This window comes from Rutilus rutilus (genome assembly GCF_951802725.1).
Source record: "Rutilus rutilus genome assembly, chromosome: 3".
NCBI classification, from domain to species: domain Eukaryota; kingdom Metazoa; phylum Chordata; class Actinopteri; order Cypriniformes; family Leuciscidae; genus Rutilus; species Rutilus rutilus.
The window spans coordinates 31,752,767-31,769,388 of NC_140211.1; the positions used below are offsets into that span (position 1 = coordinate 31,752,767).

General features: G+C 35.4%; 2 protein-coding genes across 2 annotated transcripts in view; one reads left to right on the top strand and one right to left on the bottom strand.

Annotated features, from left to right (window-relative positions):
* LOC311287025 (serine/threonine-protein kinase pim-2-like) overlaps positions 1-16,622 on the bottom strand; it is a 131,331-nt gene that overhangs the window by 99,823 nt on the left and 14,886 nt on the right. The gene's annotated exons all lie outside the window — the stretch shown is intronic.
* ca7 (carbonic anhydrase VII) lies at positions 3,679-11,413 on the top strand. The gene is made up of 7 exons (XM_084405369.1): positions 3,679-4,044; positions 6,024-6,221; positions 7,255-7,373; positions 7,475-7,570; positions 8,175-8,237; positions 8,752-8,907; positions 10,337-11,413. The coding sequence occupies exons 1-7, from the start codon at positions 3,762-3,764 to the stop codon at positions 10,457-10,459; spliced, it is 1,038 nt and encodes a 345-aa protein (XP_084261495.1). The 5' UTR covers positions 3,679-3,761; the 3' UTR covers positions 10,460-11,413.

A 16,622-nucleotide genomic window follows, 5' to 3' on the forward strand; every position in this document is an offset into this window, starting at 1 on the left:
TACTTTTTTCTCACTTTAGTTCCTAGGGATTGCATGAACTAATACAATGTATGTTCAATGTAAGTTGCTTTGGATAAAAGCAACATACAATATCTCCGACTTCACTGACTGCTCTGTTACTGTATATCCTATAATATTTCTAGTTGCTCTGTATTGGTCTTGTACTCTACAACTGTATTATCTGTGCCATGGCAGCCAAGGTTTTTAAGTAGCTATTTGGTGTTATATTATTTTTTGGAAATTACAGTTCTAGAGTCTCCCAGACAGCAGCTCTGACTCAAACACATTATTTTTATTGCATCAAATGTTTTGTAATAGCACTAGCATGCTGTTAGAGCAAAGTGTAAATGTCTCATCATAGTGCACATTTTGCTGGCGTTGAAATTTTTATTGCTGTCACAGCTGTTTTCACATAACTACTATACTATCTCACTAGAATCTGTTATTTGGCGGTGGAAAACAATAACTTGTTGCAGTATTGCAAGAACCTGAACACTAGGTGTACATTTTTTAAACACTGTACAACTTCTTTCTTTTTTAAACAGAATGTCAAACAGTGGCTTAAACTGTTGTTGCACGCTTTGTGATTCATTAGAGAGAGAAAAAAACGACACAGTTACTTAACAGGTCAAAATCTTTTATCTTTGCTTTCAGCTTGCATGTAATCATCAGTCTCATGTAACTGTTGCATATAAGACCTTTTTTTTAGTCATCATCATCACACATATATAATAAATAATAACAAATAATATATTGTAATTTAAATATATTACAAATATAAATATTCTGGAATAGCCTGACTCCGTGACAAAACTACTCAACAAGCACAGTTATACTAGCTTCACACAGTTGATGATTTTGACCCATTCTTCCAGGATTTTCCCCACGTTGTACAGGTTTGATGTTCATTTTTAAACAGTGCCACAGGTTCTCAAGTAGACAGAGAGATCAAATCTGTGAATGGGTGCATTCACCCTGAGCCAAGTATGATCACGTAGTGGTGAGGTTTTATTCAGGCAATGCCTACTCATGTTAATGATTCACAGGTATCATTGTGAGGTAATTGTCTGTTATAGGGTAATTGCCTTTGATTTATGTAAATATCTTATGCACCACAGAAATGGAATACCCTTACGAAAAAGAAGTTTATTCAAGTGTTCTATTAGTATACTTCTTTGAAACTAAAAATTACAAAGTATACTTTCAGTCTACATTTTATATACTTCTCAAAAATATACTTTATGTACTTCTCAGAAATATACTTAAAATTACACTTAAGTACTTGACTTATACTGAGAGAAAAGAATACCAAAAGTATATTTGGCCTGTACTTGTACTCAATCTTTTGATCGAGATATACTTAAAAGTATAATTAAGTATTCAAAGTATACTTGGCTTGTAGTTGTGTTAACTCTTTTGATCGAGTAGCCTATTAAATATACTTTTTTTATATAGCTTTTCATATACAGTCTTATGAAAAGTACATTGTTTGAAAATATTGATTAGAATATTGATATAAAAGAGATATGTTTCTAATTCTGCGCATCAGAATTTTTGTGTAGGCTAGTCCACTGGAAGTGTACACAGGAATTTACTCTAATTCTACTTTTCCCACCACTGACTGAATTTTCCAGCTATCCATGTTTTCACTGTCATACGGTAGGGACACATGTGACACATGACACATCTTCTAGTACAGAATCTTCGGATCAAAACACAGGAGAAGAAGAAGCTGAAACAAGTGATAGAAGATTGTTCACTCAAATGTAAAATAACGTGATCATCAAACATTAAACAGCGTGTAAATCAAAACTGCTTAATATTAACAAATGAAATGAAGCGTAACCCATGAAGAGAAAACGACTGTGAAGCTTTGAGGGTGTTGGACTCGATCTACTCCATCTGTGTTTTGATCATCGGTCTGAATCTGATCGAGAATGACAAAAATTAGATTTTTTTTGTTTAAAATGTTGCCTTTCTTTATGAAACTTACCGACATTCAAGTGTTGATTAAAAAAGGATGCATGAAGCTAATAAAATGTTTTTAAAATTAAAGTACAGTTAAAGGTATTTTTCAAGTATAAAAAATTATATCTACATTTGAATACAGTACTGCTAGTGCAAAAATAATATATAAATAGTAAACTATACATATAATGTTATGTTCACTTAAAGGGGTGGTATAATGCCCTTTTTACAAGATGTAAAATAAGTCTTTGATGTCCCCAGAGTGTGTATGTGAAGTTTTAGCTCAAAATACCACACAGATATTTTTATATAACATGTTAAATTGTCAATTTTTGAGCAAAAACGCACCGTTTTGTGTCTGTTCCTTTAAATGCAAATGAGCTGCTGCTCCCAGTACAGAGGGCGGAGCTACAACAGCTTGCACTCACACAGACATGCACTGAAAATGTCAAAAACTTTTAGCCTTTTATGTTCAAACCGGAGTCAGACAATGATGGAGAGACTCAAGAAGAAGTGACAACATGTAGAATGCGACAGGACATTTCTGATTGGTTAGTTGATTATTTTATGTAGCTTATGTGTAGTTATCTTCTAGTCATTGATTAGCTTATTCTGTCTTGATAATCTATAAATCGTGTTCCGGGGGTGGGGTTTATGTAAATTTTAGGGTTGGTGAGGTCACTAACCCAGGAGGAATGTCGTGTAGTTCCTATCAGCCGTTTGTTGTAGTCCTTAAAAAGCGATTTCTTTAAAAGCAAATTTCTTCCTTTGCTTTGAATTTTGAGCATTGTAACTTTGCAGATGTTGTTTATGCTCAAACAGCAACATTACACACTAACTAAAGTTAAAAAAGTGAAATCATAATCAACCACCCCTTTAAAATAAAAAACTTACAAGTATACTTGCAGTATAAACTACTAAACTAGTAGTTTACTGAGGGTACACTTCAGTACTTTCATAACAATGTACTACTTGTATTAAAATAGTAAACTAAGTACTCCTTTAACATGACTGCTGTCTTTTTTTCATTTTGTCCCCTTTTCAGCATCAAACATTAAAAGTGATAAGAAAATTCTCTATCATTATAAAACATCAGTAGGCTATAGGCTAGCCTATTGTTAAGAATAATTATTGGTAGGTGGTTGAAGTATTTCAGTGATATTGTCATAATAATAGAAGCTTGATTTTCTTTTACATTTGTCAGTGCTTGATTACCAACCATGCCTGGTACCTCAGACACAAGGGCTCACTAACCATGACAAGGCTATCATCTAGGCCTATAATATTCATTGCCTACAATTAGTCCTGTCCCTGCAGTTATTTAAACCCAACAGGAAATATTGCTTATAGGCTATAGTTTGTTTTTAGCAAATGCCACACTAGACAGTAGGCTACATGCAGTGAAATAAATTGAATTAAAGATACAAAGAAAACAATAGGTTGCCGCACATGTTTACATTCTGATTGTTATGTAGGCTATAGGCCTAATTATACTCAAAATGAAGTGTGTTGAGTGCTAAATGTCAGCCACATGACGAAGGAAATGCCACGCTATCTTCAGAGTTCATTTAGGCCAGGGGTGACCAATCCTGCTCCTGCCGATCCGACTGTCCTTCACATCTCCAACCCTAAACAAACACACCTGAAGCCACCAAATTAAGGTCTTTAGGATCACTTGAAAATTAAAGGCAGGTGTCTTTGATTAGGGTTGGAGATTAACTGTGCAGGACAGTCCATCGGCAGGAGCAGGATTGGGCACCCCTGATTTAGGCTTTAGTAAACAGTTCAATTAAATGCAACTATGTCAAAGTATTCAAGACAGAAGTCCTGAACACACGGTGCGGACAGTCCAATCGGCTTTAGAGGAGGCGGGGCCTGAGCGGATCAGCTCATCTGTCAATCAATCACAGCGCCTGTTACCTCTGTCATTAGAGTCGATCCACTCACTCCACAGCAGCACTCAAGACACTCGCCGACTGCCCACACACAGCCTACAGTACAGTACAGTATCTTATCCGCTGCTCAGAGAAGAGGGAGCAATGACTGGCCATCACTGGGGATATGGGAAGGACAACGGTAAGTCAAGTTACCGTTACTAAGAATCCTTAGTTTACAAGAAGGCATCAGTCCATAAAAACACGTTTTTGTGAATCCATTTAAATTTTGCCCACTGCTGAACACCGGTTGTGCTTCGCGTTAATATAAGCTACTATACGAATTAAAAATATACTTTTATTTCTCATATTCTTGTTTTATTTTGTATTATTATAATAATATTTTTTTATTGCAAAAATTATGCATAGCATACATATACATACAGTGCATGACCAGGTAAATGAAGCGTGGTTGTATCGCTATCAATGAACAATAAATAATAATAATAATAATAATAATAATAATAATAATAAAATAACAAGAAAAGCACAATAATAAGGTTAAATCATATCTGTGAATAAACTGTCATAATGCATAAAAAAATTCACTTTTTTTTAAATTAAATTTTTTTATTTATAAGTCTAAAGGTTTATTTATTTATTAATTCTTTAAACCGTTTACAAAAAACATTAAGTCACCGCTCAACTAGAATGCGTGGAAGCTGTTAAAAAAAAGAGGAAAAAGTACTACACTTTTTTTTTTTTTTTGCCAACTTTTAAAATGGGCCATTATTATTTTGACAGCAACAGGTAGCAATATATATATATATTTTTTAAATATGCTGGCCTTATTACATTTATATAAATTAAGCTTACACGATTAATCATTAGTCGACCAAGAAGCTAATTAAAAAAAAAAAAAAAAAAAAAAAAATTTCCTCCATAATTTGATAAAATGCAAGATAGAAAACCAACATAGAAAAACATTTAAACCACAGTTTAATTATCAGTTGTATTCCATTATTATTATGCTGCGCTTCATCTTGAAAACATAGGCAATGCTGTGCAGCCTACATCTGATAAATATCTTCTTCATTAATTCTTCATAATAATTCTTCTTCATACATTCTAAACGTCTTAAAATACATTTTCTGAATGTCTATTTAACAGACTTGTGTTGATCAATAGCCAACATCCATTGGGACAGTTTTTGTGTTTGTTGTCATTCATTCATTAATATATCCAGTCAACTGTCGTTAGATTTAGCGTTGCACATTTTGCTGCCCAATCTACTGTTAATGCGAGATTAGCCCAGTTATCTTTTAAAGGGATAGTTGCTGCTTAAACATTACTAGGCTGCAGGCCTATGCTCTGTTAAAACAGACAAACATTGCAAGACTTAGGAATGCTGTATGCTACACTCACAATAAAAATGCGTCAGTGTAGGCCTGTGTGTTAAAAATTGTTTAACAATGAATAGCTGAGACTGATTTTAGATAGTGTCTAGTGTTAGAAAATTTGTCTAAATTCATCATCTTATTTTATTCCCTTTATCATGAGAGAGCCTGATTTTGTCCTGACCACACTGCTGTTTTCAACTTCCTTTATTAGCAAATTGTAATGTAATTATGCTAATTTTGATTAAACAAAATGCATGGTAGGCCTAATGAAAGATAGAGTTTGTATTTCAGTTTTTTTTTTTTTTTTTTTTTTTTTTGTTGAAATTATGCATTAATAATAATAATAATAATAATAAATTAATTTGTGTACCCAGACTTTTAAAGTTACAAATTACATTAATAATAATATGCCATAATGACATCATTCTTTCAAGAGCTAAACACTTTTTGTTAGGTTTTCCAGAAGGGAACAATTTTAGAATGTCATTTCTGTTATCGTGATTTTGTATCGTAAGTAAGTGATAGATTTCACGCCAGGCTTGAATGTCAAAACAAACTGTAAAACTGGCAACCATGTGTTACCTTTGTTATAATATTATGTGTCTGACAGTCTAAAATCCATCTAAAATTCAACAAACAATGTTGTATCCGTACACACTCACACACACACACTCGCTCACTCACTCACTCACTAGATAAGGCTAAAACCAAAACAGTATAAGGTATGACACTGTGCTTTTGTTTATTACTTTCTGGTTGGTTGTTAAACATTGTTTTCTAGGTCCATCAGCATGGCTCAAAGACTATCCCATTGCAGAGGGTAACCGCCAATCACCTATTGATATAGTCCCTGCAGAAGCTGTATTTGATGCCAGACTGTCTCCTATCTCGCTGTCTTACAACAACTGCACCTCTGTCACCATATCAAACAATGGCCATTCTGTAGTAGTGGAGTTCATTGACTCAGATGAGAGATCAGGTTGGTATCAGTGACAAGATTATTACTGCTTTAAAAGTGTTACTGTCACAAAATGAACACAGCTTTGAGCAGGCAACGTTTAGTTCTGCATGTTTGGTTTTTTTACACACAACTTTCTTCCTCTTCTCACAGCTCTCATGTTGTGCAAGATCACTGTGAGATTGAATGCTACAGAAAGGTTTATTTAGAAGAACCTCAGCTAGCTGAAAATTAGATCTTATGAAAGATGAATGACTGACTTGTAGTGTGTGTTTTTGAATAAGGCCGTACTAGTGTTGCTAATGTTAATTAAAACTATTAAAAATTGCTTTTGGTTATTGCAATAAAGTAAAATAAAATATAAATATTAAATGAAAAACTTAAACTTTAAAAAACTTCAGTTAGTTGCAGAGGCAAACTGATTTCCGTTGAAGTACATGCATTTCTAAAGGTAAAATAAATTAAAGCTAAATAGAAATATATTTTATTTAAAAAACAAACGCTAATAAAAATGACAAACATACTGAATAACAAAATTACTAAACCTTTAAACTGAAAATATAAATAACGCTATTTTAGGATTAATATTAAAATTACACTGGGCCACAACAGAGTCTATATTGAAAAGTTCAGCTTTTTCTGCTCAAATGACCCTGTCATTTCAGTTCTCATTCCACCTCACCATTTGACCTAATGACTGTTATGTGAAATTTCACACATCAAAAATAGTTATAACTCTGTTCGCTCAACGATCAATCAAAAGGGAAGCTCTTGAATAAATAGACAATTGTCAGCATTTGTGGTTTCTGAGCCATCATAAAGGTCTGGGAAGCAATCAGTTGCTTAAGTTGTCATTGTCAATTTGTTGAAATGTTCAAAGTGTCCCTCATGATTGGTGAGAAATAGATGAAAATATGCAAAACAGACGTGTGTGCAGCATTTCGTGCAAGACACAGTGTTCTAAAAAGTTAAAATAAGTTAAACTTTTAAAAAACGCATCTCTAGACCTTTTTTATTTAAATGCCCTGCTTAAACTGCTCTTTTCTTGTGGCAGTGATCCAAGGAGGGCCTCTGGAAAACATGTACAGACTTAAACAGTTTCACTTCCACTGGGGAGGCAAGGGTTGCTGTGGCTCTGAGCATACGGTTGGTGGGAAAACGTATGTGTCTGAGGTGAGGGTGCAGGACAGTGACGCTCCGTCTGCTCGACGTACATGTTCTCTCTTTCTGTGCTTTATCACAATCTTTTGGCGTGACCTCTTGTCTCTCTCCAGCTTCATCTGGTTCACTGGAACGCCATAAAGTACAAGTCCTTTGGTGAGGCGGCAGCAGCCCCTGATGGCCTGGCTGTCCTTGGCATCTTTCTGGAAGTTAGTGTGAATCGGCACTCATTGAAGAACCAAATAATACAGCATTAGTTCAAGAGCATGTGATCTGTATTAGAATCACATTATTTAATTTTGGAGGATAAGGAAATCAAAATAATGGCATATCGAGGAATGAGTTCACTTATTTTCCTGTCAAAGATAAAAATGTAATTTAACACCATTTCAGTAGTCCACTTTAGATATTCTACAAAATTACTAGCTATAAGTAGCTGCAACTACATGTCATCTACCAGTATCAATAGACCGTATGCTAACACTTTATTGTGATGCTCCCCCAACAGACATTCTACTGACTATAGTAGCTTTGCAACTACATGTCAACTTATACTTACCCTAACCTAACAGTCTACTAATACTCTAATGAGAGTTATTTGGCACGTACATGTAGTTGCAAAAATAATGAGTTAGTTGACATGTAGTTGCAAAGTTACTTATAGTTAGTAGAATGTCTAAAGTGGACCATCAAAATAAAGTGTTAGCAAATGTCAGGTTCAGAAAGGTAGTAAAGTGCAAATATAAACAGTGCATTTTATTTTGTAGCTATTATATATAAAAATACCCTTTTTAATTTGTGTTTTTGTTTTAGTCAGGTGATGAACACAGAGCTCTTCATCAGATAACAGATGCCTTGTATATGGTTAAATTCAAGGTATGTGAATTTATATAAAAACTGGCGAATATATAAATTTCTTTAGGCTATTACGGAGAGAAAGCATGAATGAATATATTTAAAACAATAGAGGTCTTCAGGTTGCTTACCAAATGGATGCGGTTCTCGAATCCTCATTTTTGCATCTGATAGGATTTGGAAACACCCAGATGCCTCTTTGCATGTGATTTCATTTGGAAATGCATGTCTTGAAATATGTTAATTCAAATGAGTCCCTCTCAGGTGTTTTTTTTTTATTTTATTTTTTGACGCCACCACAGATTAGTGTGGTATTGGCTCTTGTATTTTGATTATTTGACGTTAATAAATTATCTGATTATTCAGATCACTACTGTTAGAAGATTAAATGTAATATTTTGAGAGCTAGGCATTTCAAAAGTCATATTAGTCAACCACTTATGAAAATATTGGCATGTGTCCCTCCCCTACATCCCTGTTCAGAGCATCTTTAGTTCTGCAGTACACTCCTTTGACGTTTCTTTGTTTCTCTTAGGGAAGTGTGGTTGATTTTAAGGGCTTTAACCCAAAGTGCCTCCTGCCGAACAGTCTGGAATATTGGACGTATCCAGGCTCTCTCACCACTCCTCCACTGTATGAGAGCGTCACATGGATTGTGCTGAAAGAACCTATTTATGTGTCTGAGAAGCAGGTGGGTTGCTTTTGTGATTTATTTCTTTTTCTTTAGTTTGTTCACACGATAAACTTGGTTGTACCTTATTTATAAACTGTATTGCTAGTGTTTTGTCATGAGCATCCTCTGGCCAATTGACAGATGTCGTTTTATGAAAATTAATGGTTGTGGAGGGAGATGGATGTGGGAAGCACTCCCGGTGAATCAAAATCATTGGTAGTGATGTAAATTAGGGATAATCCACAACATCCCAGTATGTCGGTGATGATAGTGAGTCTGGTCAGAAATGATCTGGACGTGAGGGCATGTCTGTTTTCTGTAATTGGTTTTGCATTAGTAGTATAAATAATTATTTATAATAATTATTATTCATAAAAGCGGTGTATATATTATAAAATTGTAATTATGAACTAAACACTATAATGCTTGTGTTAAGTCTAGTAACTAAAGCCCTGCGCAGTCAAGGCAACACATATTAATGCACAATAGCTATAAATGAGTGTTCTTATTTCTTATTCTGTTATATTCTGTATGGGTGTGGATGGTCTATGTATGTTTAATAGAGTCTGAGTGAGCAAAATTAGTGTGAATGAATCCTTTGCAATGGGAGGGTTCAGGTCAAAGTTTTTCATTCAGACAAAATGTGCATGTCGTGGCATTAAACGCAGTCGAAATCCTACTTCTTATTCAACACACTATAAAGGTAATTTAAGCACAAGACCTGTGCAGCACACACTACACTACAGAAATGAATACTTTTATTCAGCAAGGATGCATTAGACTGATTAAATCACAGTCAAGACATGAATAATGTTACTAAAGATTGCCATTTCAAAATAAATGCTGTTCTTCTGAAAAATGTATCATGGTGTGCCAGAAAACACTTTTCTGATTGGTAATTGTAAGAGCAAATCAGCATATTAGAATGATTTCTGAAGGATAATGCGATGCTGAAGACTGGAGTAATGATGCTGAAAAAATCTGTTCTTATTGTTGTGGCAGCTTTGTTGAGCACGAGACTTCTTTCAATAACGTTAATCTTACTAACCCCAGCATTTTGAACGGTATATGTCCTTTGCTAGTGTCATATTACTAGATTTCCATTTCAGATACATAGATCTGTGTGCATCTAAGAGACTGTTGTCTATCCCTCAGACTGTGTCACAGGAAATTGCATTAAAGTAAGCATGAGCAGGTTGGCATGTTGGCGGCACGGTCGTGACAGCGGCCTGGCGCGTCTGGCATGAGGCCACACGACTTTGATCTTGTACAGCTTATTAAAAATGATTGATTGAGCTAAAAGTGGAAAAAGCTCAGGAGATTCACAGCATGGAGACCCAAGCCTGTTGCATAAGATGTGGAACCAGAGTTGATTTCTTTTGCAGTGCGGCTTGTCGCTTTGCCAGGTTCTGCCTAACATGCTGTTTTTCATGTTTTCTGGGCTTAGATGGGAAAGTTCCGGATGTTGCTGTTTAACGGAGAGGAGGAAGAGGACCGAAAGCACATGGAGAACAACTTCCGACCACCACAGCCACTGAAAGGCAGGAAAGTGCGGGCCTCTTTTAAGTAGCCTGTTTGCTTATTGTGATCAACCATTCTTCAAGACACTGTTCTAGAATTACCTCTGAGGTTGAAGCATGAAAAATAAGGGTTTGGGTTTTTTTTCAATCATGTCACGCTCTGTCTGCTGCTTAAAGGTTTTGGCCGATGACCTCGAACACAGTTTGACTTTCACATTGAGCTCTTTGAATCCGAGGCTCTACAGTTTTAGATCCCTTCTCATCCACCTTGATCAGGCTTGTGCATGCAGATCCTTGTTGCAGGAGATATTTGTGCTTCCAAAGGGTCCAAGCTGATGGGGTCTGACAAGCCGGCTGTCGTCTGCTTTCTCACTGCTATAGGAAAGGGTCGGTAATCCAGGAGCCTGACATTTAACCCGTTAGTCTCCACCAGAGGCTCTTGGTAACTTTTGATAAGGCATGTGTCATTTAAGCTGTTCATAGTAAGGCAGATGGTGCTTTCAAGAACATAGACCTGATGGTGGCTGGATCATTAATACTGAACGTTGCATTATTACACTGAAATGTCTCACTGATATACATAGATAGCATTTCTGTTTATCTGATTGTTGTGACTCCATGAAGTAAGTCTTTACAGACTCTTTTATTAACACTGCACTGTAGTGAATGTTCCTGTGCTGTCAGTGAAGCCTTATAAATGCTTTTACTGTAATAGGGGGGTGATGTGTGGAGGTTGAAATGAATGATGGATTACACTGCTCACACTTAAAAAACAGTTCCTATATGTAATTCCTAATGGAAACTCTGGCATGGCTGTAGGAGAGTTAAGGAAGATCTCTATAAGGTCAGTGCCGTATTTAGACTCGACTTCTGGATAACATCCAGTTGAAACTACAGGGATTTTTCTTTGGCTGTATTTGGTGGTTGGCAAGATTTAATATATATTTTATATTGTATTTAGTCTTTATTTTAAATATGTACAAAATAAAATAATTTTAATAATCTGTCAATGTTTCTGACATTGTTATTTGACATTGTTTGTCATTATATTTGCGGATTAAATGGTAGCTACTTATACTTTGTGCCACAAATAAAAATGTTTTTACATTTTAAACAAGATTTTATTTTAATCTTTTTATTTTATTTTACTACAAACAACAGATACAGTTCAAAATGAAGACCAATCATATTTAGAGACTGCTGGATGAACTGCACTTGTGTGAACTCGAGGGTCAAAGAGTTCAAACGTTAGCTAAAAAAATGTATTGGAATATTGAATTGGTTGGATGTTTTGTTATATAATGCAATGATATACAATTAATTTAAAGGGTTAGTTCACCCAAAAATGAAAATTCTGTCAGTAATTACTCATCCACATGTTGTTCCAACCCCGTAAGACCTTCGTTCATCTTCGGAACACAAATTAAGATATTTTTTATTAAATCTGAGCGCTGGCTCACTCCTCCATAGGCTTCTAAGACATTATAAATTGCTGACCCAGAAAACTCGAGTCTTTTCACGTAGTGTTTAAGCGTAGCGCGTCTGTGTTGCACGTCTGAGGCCCAGAGAGAAGGAAATGAAAAGTGGAATAAAGTCGTTATTTTTGTTTGTTTTTGCGCATAAAAAGTATTCTCGTCGCTTTATAAACTTAGATTGAGCCACTGGAGTCACTAGGACTATATTAACGATGTCTTTAATACATTTTCTGGGTCAGCAAGTTATAGTGTCTTAGAAGCCTATGGAGAAGTGATCCAGCTCTCAGAATTAATCAAAAATATCTTAATTTGTGTTCCGAAGATGAACGAAGGTCTTACGGGGTTGGAACAACATTGAGGGTGAGTAATTACTGACAGAATTTTCATTTTTGGGTGAACTAACCCTTTAAGTGTAGCCTAGTCTTCACACTTTGTTTTTACTTTCTGTTCACCTTTCTTAAACCTTTGCCCACTGCAGCAAAGTAGAGGCCTTCTGGATGCAGACAAAGTTACAATTATTGTGATTCTAGAGACTACTTTCTCCACAAAAGTGATTTGTCCCTTGTATATTTTCCATGTGGTCGTATTTCTGTATGACCACAATCCTGCTAACATACTGTCACCACTCTCAATCTTTTGGTCCTGCTGCTCGCTTCAAAAATTAAAGAAACGAAAAGAGGAAGCAAGCAGTGGCTTGAGACATTCTGCATTTTTGTATCTACTTCAGCCTGCATACAGCACACAGTAAGATCCTATGTCTCATGACCACTGTTGTAAAAATGCATTAAAACAGTTACAGCTCAATAAAACGCTACTGTTCTCGATAAAGATCAATTGGTTTCTTTTAATCAGTCAGTTGTCACGAATTAGCGATGCATTTTAAAGGAGTACTGAACCTCTCTACAGATTCTTTCTGACTAGTCTGGCGCCCTCAAATGGTGGGATGTGGATTAACAATATCTTGCAATTAGTTTAGATAGGATCGGTGGTGGGAGAGCTACTCAACATTTTAGAAGTTGACAAATTTCTTTGGTTTGAAATGAATTTTAATCGAATTGTTTTGATCCAATAAACATATGCAACAAATATATTTCTGCAGGACCAATACTTGGAGACACTGAAATAAGATTAAACCACATACAAAGATTCATGATAGCCTACTGTAGCTCTCAAATATTTTATAATAGCGGGTTGTTGTTCCTTTAAACCAGGGTTCCTCAAACTCGGTCCTGGAGGGCCGCTGTCCTGCAGAGTTTAGCTCCAACCCTGATCAAACAGAGGAACCCTGCTTTAAACTATATTAATGTTGGCTTGTAATCTGAAAATGCATAATTTCATCATTTTCATCACTAAGCCTCTGTATTATTATTTTTTTTTAACTTAGGCTATGTGGTCCTCAAGATATAAGAAATAAAACAGAGGTACAATGAAAGTAAAGAAATTTTAGGATAATGATCGGAGAGCATCTATGACAAAGGGTTCTAAAAATATGACTTCATATGAGAAAAGTGTTCATGTGGCTCAATTTACCCCAGGTTTGGGGTAAATTTATCGTAGTCAGTGGGTAAGTTGCATCATCTGCATGTAAACTGACCATCTAACTGATTCTGAATCAAACCCATGACATTTTTAAATACTGACCTCTTTTAAAAACTAATTTAATAATCAAATTTCCTTTTTACAAGTAGGCATTTATTTTCTTAAAGCTAACTTAACATAAAACCAACCAAATGAAGTTCAAATTTTCATATATTTTATTTTTTTGCATTTCTGAAATAGATTTTGAACACCAAAGTTGTAACTTTACCAAAAACAGAGAGTTTGTAGAGTAAAAAAAAAAAAAAAAAAAAAAAAAACCTGAATTAGAATGAATGAATAAATTTCACTGAATCTAATAAACATAGTTTTGGTAGTTTTTCTGCAATGTCGAACATGTTAGGCCATATGAGGAAATTGTCATGGTCTGGGTTGATGAAAGGAGCGAGGACTCAAGTGCAGGAACAATGGGTATTTATAAGTGGTAAAAATAAAACAAAAATACAAACAAAACCTCTGGGGGAAAACAAGGCAGCCTATAGGCATCAAGAAACAATAGACCTTATGGCAGAAAACATGAGGGAACATAGACGATGAACCAGCACAGGACTGCAAACACAGGGAGACTAAATAGGGAAGCAAACATAAGAGGGTAAGGAGGGAAGGAAGGTGGTGCAAATGGATCAATAATCAGGTAACAAGATGGGAGGGGCTTGTCATTTGTTTCCTTGTCAAATGGCTTGTCATGTTTCCTTGTGCCATGAGCACATGGCTATGATAGTCCTGTTTGTTGTGAGCACATGGCTTGCCATTTGTTTCCTTGTGCCATGTGCTCACAACAAACAGGGCTATTCTAGTCCTGTTTGTTGTGAGCACCTGTTTGTTGTGAGCACATGGCTTGTCATTTGTAAAACACAAGCACATGACAAAGCGGGAGTCCCTTGCAAAAAATGTGTTTATTCAAGTGTTCTATTAGTATACTTTTAAACTAAAAAATCTAAATTTTATATACTTCTCAGAAATATACTTTATGTAATTCTCAGAAATATACTTAAAATTACACTTAAGTGTAGGCTACTAAATTTTTTGATCGAGATATACTTTAAGTATAATTAAGTATTCAAAGTATACTTGGCTTGTAGTTGTGTTAAGTCTTTTGATCGAGTAGCCTGTTAAATATACTTTTTTTTTTTTTACATAGTTTTTCACATACAGTCTTAAGAAACTTACATTGTTTGAAAATATTGATTAGAATATTGATATAAAATAGATATGTTTCTAACTGTTTCTAATTCTATCTGAATTTTTGTGTAGGCAAGTCCATTGCCTTTAATTTACTTTAATTCTACTTTACTCTTTCCCCACCATTGACTGAATTTTCCAGCGATCCATGTTTTCATTGTCATACGGTAGGGGGCGCCAAGGGCGAAATTGTCAATCACACATTGGGGGGGACAGCTGTGGGACTTTTTGTGTTGGCGCATGCACACATTTTTTTAATCAAAATAAAATCAAAGTCAGAGTCCGAACACTTACCAGCATACAACAGTCATGCTGTTAAGTGTACTTGATACTTCTAGGGGGGTCCGGGGGCATGCTCCCCCGTAAGAAAATTTTGTACATTTTAAAGGTAAGTTCATTAATCTGGTGCACTTTGAGTCACCCGAATCCACTGTTAAAAATAAATAATCCACCCGCAAACCGCCCGAACCTATGATATTCTCTGATTTAGATATCTGCATCTGATCATCACATTACAATTATTCAAATTCTTAGTGTTAAGCATGATATGGTAACATATCACACTGACATAGGCTGATTTAAAATGAACATTTATTTAAAATAAAAGTTCTTCTTTTGCCAAAATTATATTTCCTTAATAGTCTAAACAGAGGCTTTACTCAGTTTGGGCCATGCAAATTATGGGAGTTTCCCGGGAGAAATAACAAACCGGGAGGGGTGACAGGTAGGCTATAAGAGCTCTGTCACCAAACCAAGATATAAACTAGAAGTGACAGAACCCTGACTGAAATATGATAAAGCATCTTCTGCTCTTATCAGAGAAGGATTTGGTGTAGGCTACTTGTACACTGTTCTATCAAATAAACAAAACAAAACAAAAATATAAACTATAGGCTAAACCAGTTCCGTAGGCTATATTTAATTGTCTATATACAATTGATACATTTATCCCATAAGCTCCCAAACTTTACCAAAAAGCCTCTAACACGCTTTTGCTTTCCCGTAAAACCGCCGTATTTAAGCTCAGCTCACGATTCAACCTCTGTTTGCAGCCTTCAGAATTGACTGAGGCTGGAGAATGTTTAACCTAGTCGATCTATGCGTCACTGTTTTTCCCGCAGGGAGCAGCAGTCGAAGTGTCTTAGTGTGGAATATTCAATGGCACTTGTTCCATCAAGTAGGCTAATCAGGCTAAGGCTCATTACACGGGGAAAGAAATGATAATAAGGGGGGATGATAATAATGAGTGAATTTACACTTCTATTTATTTGTTTTTACTTGCATTTTATGGAAGTGAGTTCACTTTTAGTTCTATAATGAAACATAATGATACATTTTAAAACTCAGTGAATATAAAACATAAGCTACTGCATACAACTGTAAGGTAAAAGACTGTATCACTTGTGTGTTGTGCTTTTGAAAAACTATTTTAGGCTACTTTAAAGCTTAAAAACAAATGTGCACAACGCTATTTCTGAAGGGTGTCTAATTAGCATTAACCAGTAGATGGCAGCATATACCTACATAGCGAGCAGGTTTTAACCGGTTTTAACCAAGGGCCATAAGAAGCCCTCAGTGCACGTCATTTTTAAATCTGGAGACCTGGACAATCAAATGACTTTTTTTCATCAATCAATAAAATCAATCAAATTATCTCTATGCCATATTAATGTACTATTCTATTATATAATAGCACTAATAAACAACATACAACCCTGTGCTGTCTATTTATACCATCATACACTCTTCCTTTCTCCAAGGTCATGCATTTCCTGATGACATCATAGTATCTGATTCTTCACATGAAGTGATGATATCATGCTTTTGGTTGCTAAGTAATCCCAGGTGGAGTCATATCTCTGTTGTCTCCGTTGTCTGTTATCTGTCATTTGAGCAGTCTGATTCATGGAATTTTTTTCTGTTTGTAGCTTTATTAACAATTAATGAGGCTGCATGTCTA